Source organism: Ahaetulla prasina, chromosome 11 (assembly GCF_028640845.1).
Source record: "Ahaetulla prasina isolate Xishuangbanna chromosome 11, ASM2864084v1, whole genome shotgun sequence".
Lineage (NCBI taxonomy): Eukaryota > Metazoa > Chordata > Lepidosauria > Squamata > Colubridae > Ahaetulla > Ahaetulla prasina.
The window spans coordinates 7,071,478-7,098,806 of NC_080549.1; the positions used below are offsets into that span (position 1 = coordinate 7,071,478).

At 46.1% G+C, this 27,329-nt stretch overlaps 1 protein-coding gene across 1 annotated transcript in view; it reads left to right on the forward strand.

Moving 5' to 3' along the window:
- Positions 1-27,329, forward strand: part of GRIA3 (glutamate ionotropic receptor AMPA type subunit 3) — a 179,486-nt gene that overhangs the window by 116,789 nt on the left and 35,368 nt on the right. The window contains exons 11-12 of the mRNA XM_058154573.1: positions 69-445; positions 14,338-14,536. Coding sequence (XP_058010556.1) covers positions 69-445; positions 14,338-14,536 — 576 coding nt within the window. The remainder of the gene's footprint in view (positions 1-68; positions 446-14,337; positions 14,537-27,329) is intronic.

Consider the following 27,329-nt stretch of genomic DNA (forward strand, 5'->3'; position numbering starts at 1 on the left):
GTTAAAAGAAAAATATCTTGCTGTAATTTTCTCTTCTTCTTTTTTATGTCTGTGTTCTGTCTTTCCAGAGAGCAGATATAGCTGTTGCCCCACTGACCATAACCCTGGTCCGAGAAGAAGTCATAGATTTTTCCAAACCTTTTATGAGCTTGGGCATTTCTATCATGATCAAGAAGCCCCAGAAATCTAAACCGGGGGTCTTCTCCTTTCTGGATCCTTTGGCCTATGAAATTTGGATGTGTATAGTCTTTGCGTACATTGGCGTCAGCGTAGTTCTCTTTCTAGTCAGCCGATTCAGTCCTTACGAGTGGCATTTGGAAGACAACCAGGAAGAACCACGGGACCCTCAAAGCCCACCAGATCCGCCCAATGAATTTGGAATATTTAACAGCCTTTGGTTTTCCCTGGGTGCCTTTATGCAGCAAGGATGTGATATTTCTCCAAGGTTGGTTTTGGTTTCTTTTGTATTCTTCTTCTACACCCGTCATCCTTTTTGCATTTTATGGTTGGTTGGGAGAGAACCATGGTGCATATACATTTCTCTGGGACGTCGTCCGATCGCTCTCCAAAGTTTTCTTCCGAATGCACGTAGTCCTCGACTTACAGCGGCCCGTTGACTGGCTGTTTTCAAAGGGACAGTTTCCACACCTTCCCTTTTCACGTTGACTTACGACCGATTTTCACACTGACGTCCATTGCCAGCCTCCCCATGGTCACGCGATCAAAATTCAGTCCGCTCGGCAATGGAATCCTATTGATGACCGTCGCGGTGTTCCCCGGGGAGGGGTGTGTGTCACGTGATCCCCCTTTTGCAATCTTCTGATGAGCCAAGTCAATGGAGAAACCAGATTCACGTAACAATCGTGTCACTAACTTAGCAACTGTGGCAGGAAAAGGGCATCATGCGGAGCAAAAAACTCCCTGAACGATTGTCTCACTTAGCAGCGGAGATTCGGAGCTTAATTGTGGTCGTAAGTCGAGGACTACCTGTATATCCTTCGATGACATAAACGTCCTCTGCCAAGCGGCTGTCACCGAGGATATGGCTAATCGATGCCTTTTTTGGGTCTCGCGCATCGCAGCCGGAACTTATATTCACCATGTCGAGACTGTAAAATGCATCGGGTTTTCTTTTTCTACAATTCTCTTGGCGATGCTTGGAGAGCTACCGTGTTTTTGCTGCATAGCTCATTTTACGGCCATCCGCTTGGTGCATGTAACACTTTGATTTCTGCTTCGCAAGACGGTGGCTAATGCTTGATAGAGCTCACATGTCCTAACAGCATTTAAAATATGAGACATCCCTCTGTGTGCTGTGCTGTTCGTTGCTGCCCGTGCTAACCTTTTCGGTCCCTCTCTGTGGGTTTTTGTCCGCTTGCTTTTAATTTTGTCAGATGCTTTTCTCCTCGTGACCCTTTTGTCTTTGATTTGTATCATCCCTGACACTCGGAGCACGCTCGTTCCTTCATAGATCCCCTTTCAAGAAAATTGCAATGTATTGAATTCTGTGCCTCACTCTTTCTCTCTCTCTTCTCTCCTTCTCCCTCCCTCCCTCTCATCTCTTTCTCTCTTCTCTCTTCTCTCTCTCACACATACACACATTTCTCTTTCCCTCTCCCCCCTCTCTCTCCTCTTTCTCTCTTATACACACACTCTTTCTGTATCTCTCTCTCTCTCTCTCTAGTCTCTTTCTCATTTCTCTCTCTTTCACACCTACTCACACATTTCTCTTTCCCTCTTCCTCTCTCTCTCTCCTCTTTCTCTCTCATACACACACTCTTACCATCTCTCTCGCTCGCTCGCTCTCGTCTCTTTCTCTCATACCCACACATTTCTTTCTTTCTCTCTCTCCCTCTCTCTTTCTCTCCCTCTCTCTCTCTCTGCCTCTCTTGTCTCTTTCTTTCACACCGACACATTTCTCTCTTTCTCTCTCTCTCTCTCTCCCTCTCTTTCTCTCTCTCTCTCCCTCTCTCTTTCTCTCTCTCCCTCTCTCTCTCTCTCCCTCTCTCTCTGCCTCTCTTGTCTCTTTCTCTCACACCAACACATTTCTCTCTCTCTCTCTCTCTCTCCCTCTCTCTTTCTCTCTCTCTCTCCCTCTCTCTTTCTCTCTCTCCCTCTCTCTCTGCTTCTCTTGTCTCTTTCTTGCTCACACTTACACACAAACTTTCCATCACTCTCTTTCTCTCTCTCTCTGTCTCTGTCTTTCTCTGTCTCCTTCTCTCTCATACACACATTCTCTCTCTTTCTTTCTCTCTCCCTCCCCCTGTCTCTTTCTCTCTCTCTTGCTCTGTATGTGTTTGCGATTTTGGCAATTATCCCAGCAAAGGTCAGGGAGTGAGAAATACAATAGTAATGGGGAAGGTCCAGCAAAGAACCAAACTCTAGCATGTTGAAAGAAACACCGTATAATTAATTATCAGTCCTTTTTTTTCATGAAGGGACAGAGCTCAGCCTCTAGAGGGATAATTTAGCAGGTCCAAAAAAGGCAACCTGGAATGAGGTTAAAAATGGGGTCTTCTTCTGAGTGGTAAAAGTTTATTTGGAGCTCTGAAATCAACTGATTTTCTTTCATTGTACATGGAATTGTGCAAACCTCACCTTGTTGGCTTAGGAACTTATAGCGGAGTCTGTTGGTTTGACAGGGCACCACTGTCAAAGGGCAACATTGTAGGACAATGTGGCGAGTTTCAGGTGCGTGAACTTCAACTCCCAGAATTCCCCAGCTAGCATGATCTGAATCACTCAAGATAGCCGAGGAATTCTGGGAGTTGAAGTCCACACATCTTATAACGGCCATTATTGGGGAAACACTGCTGTAGCAGATGAAGGAATAGTTCAAAGGCAGGCTATCTTTGGCCACTTCCACTTGAAATCTGTCCATCCATTCAAAATTAGCTTGATCACATGACGTCATCTGAGACCTGACTTAATTACTGGTTAATGCAGACTGTTTGGCATTGCAGCAAAGTTTTGCACTTTGTCCTGCGAGACCCAAGGAAGGTCTGGACTCCGTCCTAGCTTCTTCCTTTCCTAGAAGTTCAGTTGCTTCTCAAAGTTTAGAAGAAGGAACATGAAGATAGTTACCGGCTGGTTTCAAACTGCTTTGGAAGACTGGGGGAGGAGAGAAATGATGACAGTATAGAAATATATTGGTTGTTGTAGAGAAGACAAAAGGAAAAACTTGTTGTCCAAAGAAGTCCTCATTTTGGTTTAGAAGTATCAGTGTTGTGGCCTGTTGGTGGCCGGCCCCTCCAGCAGCCAGATCAAATGAGGAAGAGGTGTGGGAGTCAGGGTCAGCATCAAGGCAACCTGGGAGCTCCGAGGGGGAAGAGGGAATGGAGCGGTCATAGATAGAGACAGAGGCAGAGACTGGGCCATCCATCAGCCCTCAGATGGAGAGTCAACAGCTCCCAGGTCTGGAGGTGGCTGATGAGGAAGAGGAGGAACAGCTGGGTCCAGTGCCTGAGGCACAGAGGCGCAGAAGGCAGTGGAGAGGAGAGCGGTGGAAATCTATGGGCAGGTCCTTGGGAAGGAAGAGCCACTGCTGGTAGCCAAGCCTCACCTAGTTCTGGGGATAAAAGGCAGGGGGTGGAGATGAATAGATGTGGCAGACAACTATTCATCTCCCCTGCCGGACAAACTTGTTAACCTGCAGTGAGAGAGAAACTTTTTGCCGGGGCTGCTGGCGCTTCTAATAAAGGAATCATTGCTTCAACTACAGAGGGTTTGCCATGCTTGGGGAATTAGGTCAGCACAATCTGATTGTGCATTTGTGGGAAGTCAGAAGCTGGATTAAGTAGATGCCATTTCAGTCAGTAGATGCCGTTACAATTTCTCTGGATTGGTTGCATAAGAATTGCACGGCTACTACCGCATTTCTTTGGGGGCCCATTACAAATTAGGGGAGTGGTGTTTGCAGAAATAATTGGCTTAACCCCCCAAACACCCCCAGTAGTGCAATAAGCAAAGGCAAACTTTGGTGGAGAACTTTAAAGTTTAGCCTGAACGGAATTGTTCCTTTGATCCATTTCAGCTCGGATTTTTTTTTTCTTTTTTCTTTTTGGTCCTCCGTAAATGCGATGTTTTACCGTCTCCTCTCCGAGCTGAGACTTTTCTTAAGACCCGGATTTCATTTGGAATCCCAGGCAGCACGAAATATGTTCCACGGCACTAAGCAGTAGGCCGTTCTATAATTGTTCCTCGAGTTTTCAGTCTTTATGAGCAAAATTGATGGAATTGGGATTATCCTCTTCTCCCGTCATGGGTCTAGTTTAATCCACTTTGTCCTTGGATAAACACTGCCGTATTTGGAACAGTCTTTTTGTTATACACAAAGAGCTCGGCATATGTGCGTGAGGTTTATCCAGGTCTAACATGTCTGCTTAGAAGTGCAGTGCCAGTGGCTTTCTTTTCCTTTCCTTTTTTTTTTTTTCTTCTTTGACCTTTTAGAAACATTTGTTGTTGTTTTTTTCAAAGGAATGCTTTATTGTATTCAATTATACTGGACTCACCCCTGCACAGTTCACATTTATTTAGTTAGTTAGTGAGCAAATTAAATGGCTCTCCATTTCATACGAAGTGACTTTGGGCGGCGCGCAACCCTTAAAACAAAGCAATTAATGTAGATACAAAATTATTAAAAAGAACCATACTCTCTCCGCCACAGGAGAGAGTAAATATTAACCACAATGGTGGAGCCGTCTTAACATGTCGAAACCCACAGCAGGGGTGAAATCTACTTTACCTTCCCTACCAGTTCGGAAGTGCCCGTGCCATCGTCACATTTGATTTTTTACCCTCTGCGCATGTGCAAAGCCTTCTGCACATGCGCAAAGGTTCCAAAATGGGTGTCGTGTCCCACTCCTCCGCTGACGGCCGGGTCAGGGAAATCCGAATCAGGCTTGCCTCTGCAGCTCTGCCCAAAGTCCTAGCAAAGTCCTCAGAGCAGGCAGGAGACCAGAAAGTGACTTCAGCAAGATAAGTTCGACTTTGCCTGACTCAGAGACTGCCAGAAAGCAGATCCTTTATATAGGCCATGGGGTGTGGCTCCATGACTCAGCACTCATTAAGGCCTGCCCCTCCCTTCCTTCTGTTGCCTCCGCCTATCCAGTCTTCTGATGCGAGGGTCACTCCAATCAGCAGCTGTTGGAAATAAACCTTCCTCAGGCTCACATGCTGTGGAGGAGTGGGAGGGGTCTAGCTGCTCCGTTTGCCTGGGCATGGAGCCAGGGCTGGGGCCGGGGGGTGCTCCCTCCTCTGCAGCCTGCTTGGGCATGGAGCCAGGGCTGGGACCGGGAGGTGCCCCCTCCTCTTCAGCTTGTCTGGGCATGGAGCCAGGACTGGGAATGGGAGGCATACATTCCTCCGTGTTCGGGAGCAGATAAGAAGGCCCCGGCTGCTGTGAGAGCGGGCAAGACACAACAATGGGTTACTTCCTGGTTAAAACCAGGAAGTAAGGATGTCTGGGCAGATGGGCGGAGCCTTGTGCTGCTGCTGCTACCAGTTTGCCGAACCACGCGCCACCGTCACTACTGGTTCGTGCGAACCAGACAGAACCGGTAGGATTTCACCACTGGCCCACAGGCTTGATGACATAGCCAAGTTTGGAAGGACTTCTGGAATATCTGGAACAGAATCTGCCACTTTGTGGCAGAGGAAAATGTTCCATAATGTGGGTGCCACAGCAAAGAAAGCCCATCTCTTAGAACCCACCAAGTATAAGTTCCTAATTGATGGGACCCAAACCATACCTTCTCTACCAGACTAGATGGGATGGGCAGATGCAGTTGGGGAATAACTCGGCACAGGACATGAAGAACTTTCAAGGTTAAAACCGACCTCTTGAATTGAATACAGAAGCAAGCTGGCATTCAATACAGTTTGTGGAACAGAAATGTAACCTAGGCTGTTCTGGAAGCACCCAGAACTTCCTACATCGCTGCATCCTGCATCAGTTGAAGCTTCTGGATACTCTTCAAGGGCAGCCCCATATAGAGCACATTATAATAATCCAACCTGGAGGTGACTAGGACATGAAGGACTGAGCAGAACCTTCTAAAACTTGGAACAGGTGTAACTGGTGCCTTCTGTTCAAAGATCCTCCTAATCATGTTTGCCATCTTCTCCTTGTGCAGTTGTGAGTCCAGGAAGACTCCCAAATTGCACACTGAATCTGCCGTGCCACCCCATCCAAGACCAAAGTTGACATCACCCTAGAACTAGGTCGTCCCCCAAACCCAAGACACTCAGTCAGGCCAGGGTTCAGCTGAAGTTTAATGCTACATTGTTGTGATGAGATCTAGCAAAAGCAATAAACATTCTTCAAGTGATTCTTGTGGCCCCCAGTGTAACACTGGGATCCTCCAAGCCAGGATTCTTGGCTAGGATTCTTGGCCAACCTGTTTGGGCATCCAGTCCAAAACTGTTGAATCTTATTGGAAGTCTAGGGGCTTGCAAAATATATGGTCCTTGCATGACGTTTCTCTTGGCTTCTGGTAATTATGGAATACAGGAGGGAGGCAGGGGTGGGCTTCAAAAATTTTAGCAAGGGGTTCTCTGCCCAGTTGCTGGGTGGGCGTGGCCATGGAGGGCGTGGCCTAGTCAGCCTCCTGCACTATGGTGAGGGAGGCATTTTTGCCTTCCCTGGGCTCCAGAGGTTTTTCCTCAAGCCTCCGGGAGGGCGAAAACAGCCTCCCCAAGCTCCAGAGGCCCTTACCCGAACTTCTGGTAGGCCTGTTTTTCACCCTCGCCAAGCCTCCACATGCACTCTGCACTTACCTGCATCCAAAACAGGCCGCGTGGGAATTCCTGGGAGGGGAGGGGCGAGTTGGTTGGGCCAGCCAGGAGTGGGATTTGGGGGTTCTCGGAACTGCACAGAATCTTAGCTAGAGGTTCTCCCAAACCCCTGCGAACCCCCAGCAGCCCATCCCTGGAGGGAGGGGTATCCAGTGGTAGCTAACTCATTCCCTCCAATTATTAGTAGAGGCTCCAAAACTACTATACCTTGCCTCTGTAATGAAGAGAAGCAATATACATTACAACCAATATTTTTAGGACTTGGCGATCTTAAGACATACGGACTGTAACTCCCATCCCTGTTCATTCTAGATCAATGTTTCTCAACCTTAGGAACGTGAAGATAGGTGGACTTCAATTCCCATTTGCTTGCTGGGGGAATTCTGGGAGTTGAAGTCCTCCCTGACAAACTTAAACCAGCTTCACCCAGGGCTCCAAGAAATTTGTTTGTGTGCTATCAAACTCTGTTCTTTTCCAACCAAAGTTTTTCCACTGTTCCCTCCTTGTTTGAGCGCAAACTTCTGACTTTCTCCTTGTGCATGGATGCTTTGCAGTTGAATCCTCGAACCGCAAATGCAATTTTGCTTTGTTCGCTTTGCTCTAAAGATAATGTGTACCGCTAGCATTTTAAATTGCTGTTGACCATGTACTTAGCCAGTAATGGACCGGGAAAATAAGCATAGGACATCATGTGGAAAGCTGTGGGCACTCAATTGGTTGGTTGGTTTCCATTTGACTTGTCCTTCTTCGGTGATAGAATCTCCTCGCTAATCTTTGGTAGTGTCTCAAGATAAGCCTTTAGTGCAGGGGTCTCCAACCTTGGCAACTTTAAGACTTGTGGACTTCAAGTCCCAGAATTCCTCAGCCAGTTTTGCCCACCCCCAGTGGGTTGTGCGGCACTTTGAGATTCAAAGGCAGGTGTCGTGTCCCACTCCTCCGCTAAGGGCCGGGTCAGGGAAATCCGAATCAGGCATGCCTCTGCAGCTCTGCCAAAGTCCTAGCAAAGTTCTCAAGGCAGGCAGGAGACCAGAAAGTGACTTCAGCAAGATATGTTTAGACTTTGCCTGACTCAGAGAATGCCAGAAAGCAGATCCTTTATATAGGCCATGGGGTGTGGCTCCATGACTCAGCACTTATCCAGGCCTGCCCCTCCCTTCCTTCTGTTGCCTCCGCCTATCCAGTCTTCTGACACGAGGGTCACTCCAGTCTGCAGCTGTTGGCAATTGACCTCCCTCAGGCTCACATGCTGTGGAGGAGGGGGAGGGGTCTAGGTGCTCCGTTTGCCTGGGCATGGAGCCAGAGCTGGGGGCTGGAGGTACTTCTCCCTCCTCAGCCTGTCTGGGCATGGAGCCAGGGCTGGGGCCGGGAAGCATACTAGGACATTCCTCCATGTTCGGAAGCAGATAAAAAGGCCCCGGCTGCGGTGAGATCGGACGAGACACAACAGCAGGAAGCTGCTTCAGAGTCTAAGGGGTACAAAGACACACACACCAGTTCACATAGCATCTGCCTGCAGCTTTGCAAGGCAACTCCACTTGGCATGATCTCCAGGAAAGATACATTTACTTTATGGAATAGCAGACTGGTGTTTTCTTCATGGCCCCATAAACTCTGAAGCATCATTTGGCCTTTGGATCCGAAATACCACACAGCTTTCTTTCTTTTCTTTTCTTTTTTTACATATTTAGGGAACTCAGGTTTTTACACTAGATGGGACATTTCCTGCCACCCCCTTTGGTGGAGGTTTGAGAAGAAAAGTCCAAAGTTCTCATATGATCTTGTGGAGAATGGATGTCCTTGAAGTCGGTAGCCGACTCTAGCTGTTTCCCGTTGGCTGGAAGTTTGTTTATTAGCAACAGTATCTCTATATTCTGCTTCTGGCTGGGTGCAAAATAGATCTCTTACTCTGGCCACTGAAGTGCAGGTATTTAATCACAAATAATGCACAAGATAATAGATGGATGGATGGATGGATGGATGGATGGATGGATGGATGGATGGATGGATAGATAGATAGATAGATGGATGGATGGATGGATGATAGACAGACAGACAGACAGATATGGATAAATGGATGGATGGATGGATGGATGGATGGATGGATGGATGGATGGATGGATGATAGAGGATAGATGATAATGCTAGCTAGACAGACAGACACACAGACAGATATGGATGGATGGATGGATGGATGGATGGATGGATGGATGGATAGATAGATAGATAGATAGATAGATAGATAGATAGATAGATGACAGACAGACAGACAGATATGGCTAGATGAATGAATGGATGGATGGATAGATGGATGGATGATAGAGGATAGATAAATGATAATGCGAGCTAGACAGACAGATAGACACACACACAGCTATGGATGGATGATAAAAGGATAAATAGATAATGATAGATAGATGATAGATAGACAGACAGACAGACAGATACAGACAGACAAAGATGGTAGGTAGGTAGGTAGGTAGGTAGGTAGGCAGACAGACATGGATGATAGGTAGGTAGGTAGGTAGGTAGGTAGGTAGGTAGGTAGATAGATGATAGATAGATAGATAGATAGATAGATAGATAGATAGATAGATAGATAGATAGATAGATAGATAGATAGATAGACAGACAGACAGATAGACAGACAGACAGATAGACAGATAGACAGACAGACACATAGACAGACAAAGATGGTAGGTAGGTAGGTAGGTAGGTAGGTAGGTAGGTAGGTAGGTAGGTAGGTAGGTAGGTAGGTAGACATGGATGATAGGTAGGTAGGTAGGTAGGTAGGTAGGTAGGTAGGTAGGTAGATAGATAGATAGATAGATAGATAGATAGATAGATAGATAGATAGATAGATAGATAGATAGATAGATAGATAGATAGATAGATAGATAGATAGAGGAAGGAAGGAAGGAAGGAAGGAAGGAAGGAAGGAAGGAAGGAAGGAAGGAAGGAAGGAAGGAAGGAAGGAAGGAAGGAAGGAAAGGTAGAGCCCTGTGCAATAGGCTGGAAGAGATAGGATTATCTCCAAGCAAAAGAAAGAAAGAAAAATCTCTTATTTATTGATATAACAAAACCATACCACGGTGTTTCCAGAACTATAGAAATCTGGTTCAAAAGACATTAGGCGTCATTCTATTCAACGTGTCATGCGATTGTACTGATAATTATTTTCACATCAGCTTATTATCTGGGCGTCTCAACTGGTTGCCCTGATCCTTGCCTGCATCCAGAGACTAAATAGAGGCAGGAGCATTTAACGTTTGAAGGAGAGATAGCAGGCAGATCTAGGACTGCGGCCAGATGGAGAAGTCAACCAAGCAGCCCTCCTAGCTAAGCTTTATATGGAACAGCAATTGTTATTGTTGAATTAATAATTGTAGAATAATTCTTGGCCAGTATTTAATCGAAACCAGCTGAAAAGTCCATCTGCAGAGGACTGCACGGCATACGATGGTGGCTCCCGTGGATGAAATTTGCACTTAATGCTCAATTAAAGGGGGGAAAAAAAGGAAAGACGCAGAAAGTTATTTTTATGACTGGCTACCGAGTTCCCTAACGCTTTGGTTTGCCTTGAGCAATAGATGTACATTTGTACATTTTTAACCATTGCAGAAGTGCGTCTTCCGCAAACGGCTGTAAATGCAGGCCAGTTGCCGAATGCCCAAAATGTGATCATGTGATCACAAGGGGTGGGCTGATCTCAGAAGTCAAGTCCTAAGTCCCTTTTCTGGGGGAGGAGTAGCAGGGAGGGGACCTGTCCTAACTATGAACAATCGCTAAGCTACCGATTGTAAGAGATGTTTGAGTGTGTTCCTTTGCTTCCCAGCTAGTATCTTTTTATTTATTTATTTGCATTTTCTGGAATCCATTATGGGGAACCCTTTGTGGCTTCTGGTCTCCAGGTTCCATGCTTGATGACTTCAGTAGAAGCAAACGGAATGAGAAGGGGGAGCCCAAAGCCAATTTTCAGAGACAGGAAAGTTGTGTCCATGTGCTGGTGATATAGAATTAAGATTTCATTCTGCTCCTGGTCATTTAAAGAAAGAGAATATAACAGTTACTCTGGGATCCTTGGTGCGCTCTGAGTTTGGTAGTTTTCTTGCTGTTGTTTTATTACCCAAGAGATACATTGGGATCCTTGGTTCTCTCCTTATATACAAGGGCAAGTCACCACTCCCTTCTAGCACTGATGATGTTACCTAGTTTGGTAATGAAACGTCTGCAAGAAAAATACCAAGCTTAGACAGCAGTAAGGGCTCCACAGCTCCTTCCTCCTCCTCCTCCTCCTCCTCCTCCTCTTCCATAAATCCCACCCTCTTCTAGGACTGATTATGTTACCCAAATGTATAATAAACATCTGGAAGAAAAATAACAAACCTAAACAGCATTAAGGACTCCACAGCTCCTTCTTCCTCTTCTTCCTCCTCCTCCTCCTCCTCTTCCTCCTCCACAAACCCCACCCTCTTCTAGTACTGATGTTGTTACCCAATTGTATAATAAAACATCTGGAAGAAAATCACCAAGCTCAGACAACACTGGGCACTTCAATCCTGAGCTGTCCATATTCTCTTCTATCAATAACAATTATTGTAGCATCCTATGGTTTTGCCCTCATCCTAATACTTGAACTCCACACAACAGCTTAAACCTTTCTCTCGAGATGTCTCTCTGTGTGCTCTTTGATTTGGCAATAATCTGTGAAATCCCCTTATTGATCAATTATTGATCCCCTTATTGACCTTTAATTGCTATTGCTATTTAGATCTTGCTTCTTTTTATGGTTTTATTTTTTTTTTACCCAACCGGTATCTAATACAAGGTAATAGAGGCTGCAAGTAAAGAGTTGCGTAAACTCCTTCTGGGTGATCCTAAAATTGCTTTGGTGGGACACGGTGGCTCAGTGGCTAAGATGCTGAGCTTGTCAATTGAATCCCTAGCGCCACATAACAGAGTGAGCTCCCATTACTTGTCCCAGCTTCTGCCAACCTAGCAGTTCAAAAGCACACATAAAAATGCAAATAGAAAAAATAGGGACCACCTTTGGTGGGAAGGTAACAGCGTTCCGTGCGCCTTTGGCGTTGAGTCATGCCGGCCACATAACCATGGAGACGTCTTCGGACAGCGCTGGCTCTTTGGCTTTGAAACGGAGATGAGCAGCGCCCCCTAGAATCAGGAACAACTAGCACATATGTGCGAGGGGAACCTTTACTTTTACCTTTATGAAAGGAAAGAAATGTTTAGTTGTGTTTTAAGAGACAGTGGTAAGTTGTTAACGTTGGTTATACTTTCTGGGAATGAAGCGGGGAGTTTTATTGTTTTTCCTTTCTCTTTTTTTGTGTGTATTTTTTTTCCTATCTGAACTGTTTAATTGCTGAGTTGGTCGAGCCTTCCAAGTGTGTGTTTCTGTGTTTCTGCTGCTGGATAAGAGCGAGCGCACCTTCCAGGACTTCCTTTATGAATGTGGGTAGAGGGAGAGACTTCCAAGTCTGTTGTTCTGTTCTGTTCTGTTCTGTTCTGTTCCTGTGTTTTGGGGCTATTTCAGGGGGAATGGGGGCGAGTTTCGCTTTCCACAGGCACTAAGAGATTTGCTGTGTGTGAGAGATAGACTCTGGGCTGGGGCTGCTGACCAGGGGTGGGCTTCAAAATTTTTAGCAAGGGGTTTTCTGCCCAGTTGTTGGGTGGGAGTGGCCATTGTGGGCGTGGCCTAATCAGCTTCCTGCACTGGGGCGGGGGCAGTATTTTTGCCCTCCCCGGGCTCTGGAGGCTTTCCTTGAGCCTCTGGGAGGACAAACACAGCCTCCCTAGGCTCCAGAGGTCCTCTGGAGGCTGGAAATGGGCTCATTTCCAGCTTTCCCGATTTTCTGGTAGGCCTGTTTTTCGCCCTCCTCTAGCCTCCGCATGCGCCCTATCCAAAACGGGCCACATGGGGACTCCTGGGAGGAGCAGGGTGGGGTGGGAGGGGCCAGCCAGGAGTGGGATTTGGGGGTTCTCCGAACTGCATAGAATCTTAGCTAGAGGTTCTCCCGAACCCCTGCAAACCTCCAGCAGCCAACTCCTGCTACTGACGCTCCTAATAAAGGGAACGTTTAGTTACAAGCAGCTTGCTTGTCGTGTTTGGCAGCCGGGTGAGAACAGATAACCAGAGTCAATCAGCAGTTGCAGAATATTTCATAGATCCCAGTTTCTCCCTCTTGCCCACACCTGATTCTTGCAAGGAATTCCACGCTGCCTGAATTCATCGCAGCAAAGCAGCCAGAAAAGCCACCCGTCTTTCTTTTTTTTCCCCTATCTTGCCTTTTTTCTTTTTCTTTTTTCTAAATGCAGTTACTGTACTGTGGAAGAAAAATAAAGATGTTTGCACATCTCTCTTGTGAGAGCTGCCAGCTGAAAAGGGAAATCTGGAGCTTAGGTCACTAGGTCCATAAATCAGGTTTATAAATTATAAACGTTTTGCGCTTTGCAATCTTGACTTGCAGGCCCGCCGCACGCTCTAATTAACGTCCATTGGCTCTGGCATCCCTCCCTGCGGAAGAATGCAGAATTCTGATAAATGGGACAGAAACTTGGGTGGCAGACAATCTTGGCTTTCTTTCTTTTTCTTTCATTCTTTCTTTCTTTTTGTTTTAAATGGCAAAGGGAATTTCTGTTTTACCGATAAAGGCTAATAGGAGGAGAGGAAGTTGCAGCCGCAGCCAATAGGATTGGAGTCCAAAGAGATCCACTCAGCATTAAAAGCAGGTTTGCTGGAATTTGGCAGAAATGAGAAATATCCTGAAATATCCTACTAAATGAGGCACAATCGTGTTTGCTCAACGGTTTATGCCATGGTTAGTTGACTCTTAGCTGGTTTGTTTGGTTTTCCTCCGTTTCTGGTTTTTCATGATGCATTAAATCCCAGGTAAAGGACCCGGGTTGGATGCGCTTCATTAGCGATACGGTAGCGAGCATTTTCATGTTGTCCTTCACACTAGACTGAAATGGCAGGTAGTCCTCGACTTACAAATAGTTTGTTCAGGGCCTGTTCAAAATTACAACAGCACTGAGAAAAAGTGACTTGTGACCGTTTTCCACAATTACGACAGTTGCAACATCCTCCCCAGTCGTGTGAATCAAAATTCAGGCGCTTGTGCAACGGACTCATATTTATGACAGTTGCAATGTCCTTGGAAGTCATCTTTTGAGACCTTCTGACAAGCCAGGTCAGTAAGGAAGCCAGATTCGTTTCACAACTGTATTGCTAACTTAACAACCGTAGTCATTCACCCGACAACTGTGGCAAGAAAGGTTGTAAAACGGGGCACTTAACAAATGAATATTCGGGCTCGATTGTGGTCGTAAGTGGAGGACTACCTAGGCAGCCTTGTGACATTTCCATGCCGTGAATGTAAATGCTCGGTGAATTTCTAGACTCCAATAACGCCAATATTAGTTCTCTTTCTTTTTATTCCCCTTCTGTTTGGACCGTGTGGGATTTCTCTTCCTGCGGAACACCGAAGACCGGCAGATAGCAAAGTAACCACCTCTCCAATTTCATAGGTCTCTCTCAGGGCGAATCGTTGGCGGCGTTTGGTGGTTCTTCACCCTCATCATCATCTCATCCTACACCGCCAACCTGGCTGCCTTCCTCACGGTGGAACGGATGGTGTCACCCATCGAAAGCGCTGAAGATCTGGCTAAGCAGACCGAGATCGCTTACGGGACTTTGGATTCCGGCTCAACCAAAGAATTCTTTAGAGTAAGTGTTTCATTTCCTTCAAGGGGTTATGAAGTCCTGATTGGGGTCTGTAGCAGTGGTGGTATTCAGTTGGTTCTATCAGGTTCGAGCAAACCGGTAGCAGAGGCTGCGGGAAGCTATGCCCAGCCACCCAGATGTCATCACATCCCGTTTTTGACTCTGCGCATGCTCAGAAGACCCTGCACATGTGCAGAGGTGGCGCGCGTGCTCACATTTGCGAACTGGTAGCAAACGTAAGCTCCCAAAGCCCCACCCCTGCATCCCATTTTTGAAAAATATACCGGGCCCATTTTTCGCAAAAACAGGGCATGCAGAGGCTTTGGGAGGCCTGCAGAGTGTTCCTGTGGGCTGGGGAGGGTAAAAATGCCCCTGTTTTTGTGAAAAACGGGTGAAAAATGGACCCATTTTTCGCATAAACGAGGTGCACAGAGGCTTTGGGAGGCCTGCAGAATACTCCTGAGGGATGGGGAGGGCAAAAATGCCCCTGTTTTTACAAAAAAATGGGCCCATTTTTGGCCTCCCAAACTCCCCACATGTCACATTTTTGCCCTCCCCAGACCCCAGGAGCATTCTGCAGGCCTCCCGAACCCTCCGCATGCCCCGTTTTCGTGAAAAACTGGATGCGCAGAGGGTTTGGGAGGCCCGCAGAGTGTTCCTGGGGGCCGGGGAGGGCAAAAAAAATGTTTTTTTCTTGCTTACCTCTTTGAAATCTTGGTGCGTCTCATACGCCGGTGCATCTTATGGTCCAAAAAATATGGTATCTTGTCTTGCTCAGCCGAGAGTTGCTTTCCGTTGTCCTTCAGCTATTTTCCAATTTATATTTAAGAGGAAGGGAGGAAGAACAATTGCTAGCTAAGGAGGTGTCATGAATGAACACGGGCACGCCTTTCCCTTCCAGGATCTAAACAGAAACCCCTTCCTTTTGGAGGTGAATGTGAAGGGTTTCATTTCGGGGACAAAGCAGACTTATATTTGAAACATATCTGCTCTCAATTAAGGGGGTTAACCATTCCGAGGCAGTTTTCCTCCAAGCAAGGAGAATCTGGCATTCGAAATGATGGGTAAAGGGAAATAGAGTGGAATCCAGCCCGGAGTCTCTGTTCAGGAGAGTTGAAATTAATGTGCTCTGACAGCAGAGCTAAAATAAGTCTGTGTGTGTGCCTGACAGCTGAGGGTCAGGCCAAGTTTGGGTGCTCCAAATTCCATTGCAGTCACATCAAGAATTTCCTGGGGATGGAGTCGGAGTTGGAACTGCATGTAATGCTCACGTGTGTGTGTGTGTGTGTGTGTGTGTGTGTGTGTGTGTGTGTGTGTGTCTTCTAGTGCATTTGACTCCATATATGCAAAAAGTCAGGCTTTATATTTTTATGTTTATATTACTAGGCAAATGTGGTGATCTCACACTGCCCTGCCTAGGCACATCGTCTTTAAGGAGCGATGTGCCCCACTGTTGTTGACTTGTTTTGCACAGCATATATGTTCTGACCTAGGCTTCCCCAAAGCATGAATCAGACTCCTTGTCCCGACAAAAAAAACCCCTTTTTTATTAAGTTACTGTCAGTGGTGGGATTCAAGTAATTTAACAACCGGTTCTCTGCTCTAATGATTTCTTCCAACAACCAGTTTGCCAAACTGCTCAGAAAGTTAACAACCAGTTCTCCCAAAGTGGTGCGAACTGGCTGAATCCCACCACTGGTTACTGTGAATTCTTCTCATTCACATCCAGCTAAGTCCAGGCCTTCCCCTGAGTCCAGTACTGGCCCATTGTCCTCCCCAACCTCCTCATTGTCTGACTCCATTGTCAGGTCCACAGGCTGTCCGAATCTGCTCCCAACTCCTCTGGCCACTGGTGGGCCACAACAATATAGAGACAACTTAAGGAAGCTCATAAGCTGAAAATGCATGGCGACTTAAAAATGTATTATGAAATGCTAATGCTCCTTAGCAACTCTGAAAAGACCGTTTCTGAACATGAGTACTCCTGCTGTCATTATCTGTGGCACACATTTGGTCCGTCCCCTTTCAAACCAGGTTTATAGGGTGGCCTGAATCACAGGGGATAGCAATCAGTTCAGAGATAAATTATGCACTTTAAAATTAATGCTCTCTTGGTGGTGGTAATTTGCCCTGCCAGTCACTTCAATTACAAGTAAACTCTCCATTTAAATAGACAAATGAGATGAAAAGAGAACTGTGAAAGCAGAATGGAGGTTTGCTGATGTGTCAAATAGCAAACGAGATTTTTACACATGCATATTTTATATATTTTATGCATGCTTAAAATAATGAATAGGAAGCTATACAGGCGTAGGAAGATAAAGTATAGAGAAGTTTTTCCCCTCTGGAATCCAAAAATCCAGGAAATTGGCATCTGTCAAACTGAGAATTTACCGAATTGGAGAGGGAAGAACTGTACCCATTTTTTCCCCATGCAACATTTCCTTCGCTGTGTAAATCTACCTTCATCGCCACCTTTGCTTCAAACAGCAGTCCACCCGGAAACCCTTAACAGGTGTTGTTTTTTTTCCTTAGATGAAAGGATTTTAAAAACATTTTCATTATTTTTCAATGTTGGCGATAGCCGGACAACATTGCTTAACAACAGTTAATCCCATTTTGCGTGTGGCAGACTCAACCAGAAACTAAAAATAAATAAATAAATAAATAAAAAATAAAAATAAATAAATAAATAAAAAACCTGGGTTTCCGAATACACTTGACTGAATTGTGGCTGGCTAATTTGTGAACATAATCATGTCAACTGGAACCCACTGAGTACCTATTTTCTACTCCATTAAGAAAGGATCTGTGACTGGAAACACACAGGGCCAGAGCTCCTAAGCCTAATTCTATACCTGAAACATGAAGATCAGTATCCCAGTATCCCAGTATTTGAAGGGCTGCCGCAAAGATGAGGGGGTCAAGTTATATTCCAAAGCACCAGAAGGCAGGACAAGAAACAATGGATGGAAACTGATCAAGGAGAGAAGCAACTTGGAATTAAGGAGAAACTTCCTAACGGTGAGGACAATTAACTAGCGGCACAGAAGTTACCTTCAGAAATTGTCGGTGCTTCATCACTGGAGGTTTTCAAGAAGAGACTGGACAGCTACTTGTCTGAAATGGTATAGGGTCTCCTGCTTGAGCAGGGGGCTGGACTAGAAGACCTCCAAGGTCCCTTCCAGCTCTGTTCTATTCTAACTTTAATAGGAACACCATCAGGGCTACAAGTTGGCCATGGTGCATTGGCTGTGGCAAATTGGCCGTAGCAAGGCAGCTGTGGTGAGTTGTCCCTTTCTGACCAACAGATAATATAATAATAATAATAACAACAGAGTTGGAAGGGACCTTGGAGGCCTTCTAGTCCAACCCCCTGCCCAGGCAGGAAACCCTACACCATCTCAGTCAGATGGTTATCCAACGTTTTCTTTAAAAATTTCCAGTGTTGGAGCATTCACAACTTCCGCAGGCAAGTCGTTCCACTTATTAATTGTTCTAACTGTCAGGAAATTTCTCCTTAGTTCTAAGTTGCTTCTTTCCTTGATCAGTTGCCACCCATTGCTTCTTGTCCTGCCCTCAGGTGCTTTGGAGAACAGCCCGACTCCCTGAAAAAGATGATCTTTTTCAAACCCTGATGGTCGCTAGATATATTTCCCAGATTCCTGTCTCTCTTCTGCCCTTTTTCTCCAGTATTTTTACTTAACAGACAGCAACTTTTCTGACCTGGTTGAGAACGTCAGTGAAGATAGCTGAGTATTTGTATCCACCAGCCTGTTTGCACCACACTCTTACGCTTAGCAAGATTATTGTAGAAGTTTATTTTATTTTTTTATTTACATTTATATCCTGCCCTTCTCTAAAAACTCAGGGCAGCTTACAGTGTGTAAGGCAATAGTCTCACTCTATTTGTATATTTACAAAGTCAACTTATTGCCCCCCCAACAATCTGGGTCCTCATTTTACCTACCTTATAAAGGATGGAAGGCTGAGTCAACTTTGGACCTGGTGGGACTAGAACCTGCAGTAATTGCAGGCAGCTGTGTTTTAATAACAGGCTTCTTACAGCCTGAGCCACACCGCGGGAGTGAGATACAAACAGGAAAACTGGGTCAAATGTCCTTGCCAATTAACTTGGCAGGAATTAAATTTAGCCCCAAATTGACCCAAACCCTTTTTTTGGCGGGGGGTTTAGTATGTATGGCATGCTTTAACATCTAAGTAATGGACTATGGAGTTAATTAATTCTGTGATTGGGAAAATGTCCGAAAGTCGCCTCTAGGCATTCTATCTCTGGGTGATTTATGCCCTCCCAGTCTCTGTCTCACATACACCCCATAGCTGTATGGTGACTTGAGGAAGATGAGTTGGTTATGACTCCATAACTTCACTGTAGTTTTGTTTTTCTTTTCATTCTGTGTCAGCTCTCGACATTGGTTTTTCTCAGCCTTGGCTACTGGAAGATGCGTGGATTTCAACTCCCAGAATTCCTCAGCCAGCACGGGAATTCCTGGGAGTCGAAGTCCAACACCTCTTCAAGTTGTCAAGGTTGGGATAGGGCAGTGATGGCTAAACTTTTTGCTATTGCGAGCCAGGAGCTGGGGCGGGGGGTGTCACATGAATGCATGCCCACGCCCATAATTCTATGCACCCCACCTCCATGCATGCACGTGTGACCCCCCCCGCCACTTGCCCTGCTCTTGGCACGCAATGGCATGGTAGGCCCATTTTTTGCTCTCCCTAGCCTCCAGAGCCTTTTTAGGAGTCTGGGGAGGGCAAAAACATCCCCTCTGGAGGCCCTCCAGAGGCTGAAAACGGCCCATTTGCCAACTTCTGCCAACAACTGATTTTCAGGCCTTCTGGGCCCATTAGAAGTTGGCAAATGGGCTGTTTCCGGCCTCTGGAGGGCCTCCGGGGAAGGCTGATTTTGCCCTCCCCAGACTTCTAGATAGGCTCTGGAGGCTGGGGAGAGCAAAAAACGGGCCTTCCCCACCACCTCCAAGGCCCTCTGGAGGCAGGAAACATCCTGTTTCCCTAGAAGGCCCAAAAGGCCCAAAAATCAGCTGCCCGGTGCACAAATGCACGCCGGAGCTGAGCTCGCGTGCCCACCGATATGGCTACACGTGCCACCTGTAGCACGCATGCCATAGGTTCACTATCACAGGTGTAGGGTCTCCTGCTTGGGCGGGGGGTTGGGGGTTAGGCTAGATGACCTACAAGGTCCCTTCCAAGTCTGTTAATCTGTCTGTCAAGTTGAGAAACCCCACTCTACATTCTGGATTAAAACTAGGAAGTAGATGCCTCCAGCATCTGTTGTTAAATGATTGTAAACTTGACTGTGGATTGATTGATCAGGACATCTCGGTGCAGGGAGTTGAGGCAGGAACCTGAGAGAACAGCTGTTGTCTGTCAGTATAATGCCAATGTGTAAATGGAAGAAATAACCATCTGGACTCCAGCGAATCATGGCATCTTTCAGGACCTTGGAGACCTCCACACGTGGAGTTACAACCTGAATTAGCTGCTAATATAGGAGGTGTTTTTGCGTCTCTTTGTGAACTATTCAAGCCTTACGGTTGGCCGAACAGAGGCATTTTTAGCTCCCTTCAGCCTGCTTCTAAATTTACGGAGTCTCTGGCCCCTTCAGAAGTCTCACAGCTTGGCGCAGTTAAGACAACGCAGAGGCTACAGGGAAGGTCATCTTCTGAATCTATAACTATGGAAGGTCTCTTATGGAGATCCTGGCTAGGTCACCATTACAGATGTTGATGGTTTTCTTTCCATTTTGAAGGACTTCATGATATGGAAGGGCTTTATGATATTGGAGGACTTTATCCGGGCTTTGCTGAGTTCTTGACCATGACAAATTTGAGTAAGACTAAGCATGGAGGTCAATGATTAAAAAAAGAAAACCAGAACAAGCTTTCCATTTTAGGCATAGAAACCAGCAGGGTGATTTTGGACCAATCACTGGGAGCATCAGGATTTTGGACCAATCACCAGGAGTTCTAGTCCTGCGTTAGGCATGAAAGCTGGCTAAGTGTCTTTGGGCCAATCACCATGTGACTGAGAGTTCTAGTCCCACTTCAGGCTGGAAGTCAGTTGGGTGACTTTGAACCCATCACCAGGAGGCAGTGAGTTCTAGTCCTGTCTTAGGCATGAAAGCCAGCTGGGTAACTTTGGGCCAATCACCATGTGTCTGAGAGTTCTAGTCCCACCTCAGGCTGGAAGTCAGTTGGGTGACTTTGAACCCATCACCAGGAGGCAGTGAGTTCTAGTCCTGCCTTAGGCATGAGAGCCAGCTGGGTAACTTTGGGCCAGTCACTCTCTCTCTCTTTCTCTCAGCTCAACCTACCTCACAGGATTGTTGTGGGGAAAAGAAGAGGAGGAAGGAGCATTATTATCTTCACAACCTTGAGTTACTTATATAGTAACAGAGGTGGGATAAAACTCAAATAAATAAATAAATGATAGATAGATAGATAGATAGATAGATAGATAGATAGATAGATAGATAGATAGATCGATCTTCTCCAGCATTGGCAGACGCATAAGCCAACCCTGCCTTCTTAGAAAGACCAAAAAGTGATGTTTTCTGCTACTTGTCAATTATTATTATTTTTATAAAGAGAAGAAATAAAGACAGTGGAGACGAGACTTTCCCCCCCCCCCAGCCCCAGCAATTCATTTTTAATTGAACAGATGGTAATGAATTTTATTCGCCCCAGTCCTGGGCCACGATCCAGATAGCAACCTGTTTCCCGTGACTGGCGCCGTCCCCATCATTCTAAGGTGACGGCAGCCGTTCGGATCGAAATTCCGTAGGTAAGGCACTCCACCTGCTTAAAGCGTGCACCCTGAATTCTCCCCATTCGAATTTTCCCTTGCAAAATGTAGATGTGGCAAATAATATCCGTTTTTCTTTTTCGTGTCTCTTTCCGAAGCAAAGAACCTGCAAGCCATCCCTTTTGATCCTAGTGGGTTTTAATGCTGACAGAATTGCCCTCGTTGCTTTTTGGGGCCACATTAACATTGACGAAGGAGGCCCGCTATTAATTGAGATCCAATATTCAGCCTGATATCGCTCATTTTGCCCTAACGTGACGTCTTTTTGAAATGGGATCGACTTTGTAAATCTGGGCCTCGACAAGGAAATTTCTCTTTCTTTCTTTCTTTCTTTCTTTCTTTCTTTCTTTCTTTCTTTCTTTCTTTCTTTCTTTCTTTCTTTCTTTCTTCCTTCCTTCCTTCCTTCCTTCCTTCCTTCCTTTCTTCCCTAAGCTCCTTTTCTGTCATGAGCTTCAGACAGTTTAGTTCTCACGGGTCTGCCTACGTTGGCTTTGCAATTGACCAATTAGGCCGGGCCTGATCAAATGTGGCCCAGTCCTTAAGCCTGACTGGTGTGGTTTTCTGTGAAATTTTGCTTCCCTCTGGAGAAGAAAGCTGCGAGTTCAAGATTGGTTACTAGTTCATGCTAAGAACCTGCCTTGGTGTCACAGTAGGGGTGAAATGCTCCCAGTTCGGACCAGATCACCCCATCCGGTAACGATGGCGGGTGGTTAGGAGAAATCCCTGTCCCGCCACACACACCCAGCTGAGCCACGCAATCATCAGAGGTTGTTTTTTTTTTTACTTTTAAAAGCATTTTTTCTTCGGCCAAAAATATGCTTTTAAAAGTAAAAAAAAAAAGCCTCTGATGATCGTGCAGCTCAGCTGGGATTGCCAGAGGCTTTTAAAAGCATTTTTTCTACAACCTCTTCAGCTGACGAGATTGTAGAAAAAATGCTTTTAAAAGGCTCCTCTGACAATCTCAGCTGAGTTGCCTGATTATCAGAGGCTTTTTTTTTAAAAGGCAAAAAAAATGCTTTTAAAAGAAAAGAAAAGCCTCTAATGATCAGGCAACTCAGCTGGGATCTTCAGAGGAGCCTTTTTAAAAGCATTTTTTTACAACCTCTTCGGCTGAAGAGGTGGTAGAAAAAATGCTTTTAAAAGTTAAAAAAAAAGTTGGCCGCGCCCACCCAGTCACATTAAAACCCCCCCACTAAGCCACACCCACAGAAACGGTAGTAACAAATTTTACGTTTCACCCCTGTGTCACAGTCTTGAGAGTCAAGTGAGTTTCTTTGCCTCAAGCAGTTGCCATTTTGTGAGGGGAAACTGCGACATTGTGAGGGGAAACTCTGACATTTTTCTCAGCTTTACAAATGGGGAAAACGTTTCTTCCTAGCAGAGGTAGCACCGAGAAAAATATCATTTTCATTGAGAACACAACCTGGGGGAATAAAAAGGGATAGAGCAATTCGCAACTCCTGTCATATTTGCAAAGTTCATTGCAAGTGATGGCCTTCTAGCAACCTTCTTATCCACCTACCTCAAGAACAGCTCTCACGTCACTTTTTTCCTTGTCTCAGGGATGGTTTTTTTTCCAAGGGGCGGGTGCCATCCTGGGTCAGCATCAGGCATCCACTTGCCCTTCTCAGTAATTAGTAAAGAACGATTGATCCAGTCATCAAATCTTGAAAGCCTTCAGCAGCTTCTTGCATGACGGTATCTTGAATAGTGTTGGCCTCTGTGTCCTCACCATAATTTGGCAACGTCACCCAAGCTTGTCTGAAAGAACAGTCCCTACTCCAAGGGTGAAATGCTCCTGGTTCAGACTGGATCGGCCGATCCGGTAGCAATGGTGGTGGGTGATTCGGAGAACCGGTAGCAAAAATCCCTGCCCCACCCCACCATGCCCAGCTGAGCCACGCAATCGTCGGAGCCTTTTTTTTAGCTTTTAAAAGCAATTTTTTAACAACCTCTTCAGCCGAGACTGTCCATATCTGTCAGACCTGCCTCAGTCTGATCTCTTAGAAAAGAAAGACCCTCGACTCCAATTAGCTGAAGTGATAGGTTCTTTTAGTAACAGAAGATGGCTGCAGTAAAATCAGTCTAGAACTGAGTTTCCTGTGCAAAAAAGATACAAAATGTTTCCCCACATCCCAGCACTCCCCCCCCACCCCGTGACCAGTCCATTTTCAGCCAATGAAGATCCGCCTGGGTGTTTTGAGAATGCTGAGATGTTTGGGGTTATCCACATTCTTTCTTAGGGTGCATGGCCTTGGGTGCAGGTACAAATGGGTTGTAAACTTCCCTGTTCTCCATCTAGCTGTCATTTCCTTCTCTCCATTTCCCACCATCTAGCCACCAAGGTTTATTTCTCACTGGTTCCCTTATACCAGGGATGGTATTCACTTACCTTCGTTACCAGTTCGCAAATGTGAGCATGCGCATGTGCAGAGCGTCAAAAATGGGACGTGATGACATCCAGGTGGGTGGGCGGAGCCTCCCGCTGCCACTGCTACCGGTTCACCAGAACCGGATAGAACCGGCTGAATACCACCACTGCCCTATACCCTCCTCCTCACCTAGCCTTTGATGATGTTGTGGTCCGTCAGCAACCTATGGAGCTGGCAATGGAGTCGGACAATGATGAGGCTGAGGAAGAGCATGGGCCAGTCCTGGAGGCTGAGGAAGGCCTGGATGAGGGCTGGAGGCTGAGGTGGGGCCAGGGCCATCGGGAAGTGAGGTGCGGACTCCAGAGCCTCCGGAGACTGATAGTAGTGAGGCAGAGGAACAGGAGGAGCCTGTTCCTAATGCACGCATGAGAAGAGCTGCCAGAAGGCAAGAGCAGCTCAAGCAGAGAGGACAACTCGGGAGTAAGGCCAGGAGATGATTGGCTCCTCCCATAAGGCTTAAAACAGACCAGCATCAGTGTTTCAGCTTGCCGGAAAACAACGTTGTAGCTGCATCTTCTGCTTCTTGTATGTCTTTGTTTTTGTGGCTTCTGGACATTTGCCAGGAAGGGCCTTTGACAGTTTGCTTAATTGGACTTTGGTTTGTGAGATAACTGAAGAATTTATGTTTGGGAGGCATTTGTTTTACTTTGAGTTGAACGACGCTGGGAATGAAGTAATTCCCAGCTGTTCGAATAACGTTTATTTTTCCCCGAACTAAGTTTATTACTACCTACTTGGGCCTGGGTCACAACAGATGGGGAGGATGCCAGTGAGGTGCCCAGGTCAAAAATGGGACACCTGACAATACCCATAACTGGCTACCCTCCCCTGCAAGATCCACCCAATCTGGATCGGGAAGCAGAAATCCAGTAGAGGATCAGCTAACGGGTTAAGTTGGAAGCTGGGAAGTATCACAGTAGCAAATCCAGTCAATGCCCGCGGGAAACCAATCACGTTGCATTTCAGTGTTCTACTTTTGGGAGAGCAACCGTGAGATAATGGTAATGACATTGCCCGAAACAACTAGGCTTCCATTTCTTTCTCTCTTTTTTTTCCTTCCTTCCTTCCTTCCTTTCTTTTTCTTTTTTCTTTTTTGCTGCCCCCAACTTACTGTTTTCTTTATATAACTGGGCTGAATAAGTCACATGAACAGGTACTTGTTAGAAGAAAATATATCGCTTTTAATTAAGGACACAGTGTGCAGCCAGCAAAGTACATTAGCTGATTAAAACCCCTTTTTGGTCAGTCCAAATCTAACGGCAATTAAAAGGCCATCAAATGACTTTTTAAAGATGTAAAGGAGATTTTGATAGGTATTCTGGCTCAAATTACAGGTGAGGGGTCATTTTGGAGAGCAAGCCTTTCCCCCCACCCTGGTCAGATCGTAATGGGAGTAACAGTAACAAGAGTCGGAAGGTCCCTAGTTCAACCCCCTGGTGACGCAGGAGACCTGTACTAGGGATTCGAACCGCCGAACTGCCGACCTTTCTGAGGGAAAAGCTCAGTGTCTTAGGCACTGAGCCACCTCATCAGGCTCTTGTGCTTGTTTAGGTTTTTATTGAAGTTTGTTTTTTTAACCAAATCGAAACCATACCCATCTGAAGAAAAAAAAAAGGAAGTTTAGAAAAGCGATCCGTCAATAAGAAAGGGGGGGGAAAAAGAAAAGAAAAGGAACTTTTAAAAAAGAGCGGCTTCAAATCTTTACGCCCAGTCATAAACGAATTTATATTTTATCTTCTCTCTCTCTAAGATTGTATCATGGCTCCTTTCTTTCCAAACTATCCTTTCTTTTCTTTTTTTCAAATACTTTTTATTTAAAACAACAACAAGAAGAAGACATAACAAACACTAACATAAAACATATACTCCTTTACATCAGCTTTGTATTGGTAATTCTCTATTATTGACATTTTTCCCTTCTTGTTTTCTTTAATTATATTTATCTTTTTGTCCCATTATCCCTTATTTCTGTATATATTCTATCATACCTATCATTATAACAATTCATTTTCTTTCATGCACTACCCTTGTTGTGTCTTGCCCGCTCTCACAGCAGCCGGGGCCTTCTTATCTGCTCCCGAACACGGAGGAATGTATGCCTCCCGGTCCCAGTCCTGGCTCCATGCCCAGACAAGCTGAAGAGGAGGGGGCACCTCCCGGTCCCAGTCCTGGCTCCATGCCCAGACAAGCTGAAGAGGAGGGGGCACCTCCCGGTCCCAGTCCTGGCTCCATGCCCAGACAAGCTGAAGAGGAGGGGGCACCTCCCGGTCCCAGCCCTGGCTCCATGCCCAAGCAGGCTGCAGAGGAAGGAGCACCCCCCAGCCCCAGCCCTGGCTCCATGCCCAGGCAAATGGAGCAGCTAGACCCCTCCCCCTCCTCCACAGCATGTGAGCCTGAGGAAAGTTTATTTCCAACAACAGCTGATTGGAGTGACCCTCGCATCAGAAGACTGGATAGGCGGAGGCAACAGAAGGAAGGGAGGGGCAGGCCTTAATGAGTGCTGAGTCTTGGAGCCACACCCCATGGCCTATATAAAGGATCTGCTTTCTGGCAGTCTCTGAGTCAGGCAAAAGTCGAACTTATCTTGCTGAAGTCACTTTCTGGTCTCCTGCCTGCTCTGAGGACTTTGCTAGGACTTTGGGCAGAGCTGCAGAGGCAAGCCTGATTCGGATTTTCCCTGACCCGGCCGTCAGCGGAGGAGTGGGACACGACAACCCTTTTCTTTTGTGACCTTTTTCCCTTTTTCGTCATTTACCATATCTAATTTCTATCCAATTATACAATTTATTCCATACTATATAATGTTCCGTATCTTCCTTTTCTTTTATCTCCTTCGTTAATTTATCCATTTCAGCACAGTCCAGAATCTTCCTTATCACTTCCTCCTCCCATGATATGTTCTCATTTTTCCAGTTCTGTGCTCAAAGCCATAAATGACAAGTTCTTCTCTTTTTTTTTGTCCATTTTCAATAAAAAAAAAAAAAAAACCCAGCCCTAAATTTTAGTGATTGCCTTTTCCTTAATCAAACCAGTCGATGGTGCCATCTCTGCAAATTCTATGCAAATAGGAGGAGGAAGATTTGTCGGATGGGTTCGCTGCCTTAATTTCTTTGTAAAAATTGTAAAGGCAGGATATATAGAAATAAATAATCTCTCTCTTTCCCTCTCCCTCTCTCTCCCTCTCTTCCTCCCTCCCTCCCTCCCTCCCTCCCACTCTCCCTCCCTCCCTCTCTTCCTCCCTTCCTGCCTCCATCTCCCTCTCCCTCTCCATCGTTCCCTCCCTCTGCCTCTCTCTCTGTCCCCCTCTCCCTCTCTCCTCCTCTTTCTCTTTCTCCTTCGCCTCTCTCCCTCTCCCTCCCTCTCTCTCCCTTCTTCCTCTCCTTCTCCCTCCCTCTCTCCTTCTTCCTCCCTCCTCCCTCCCACTCTCTCTCCTCCTCTCTTCCTCCCTCCCTGCCTCTATCTTCCTCTCCTCGCTCCCTCCCTCTCTCTCTCTCCCCTCTGCCTCTCTCCCCTCTGCC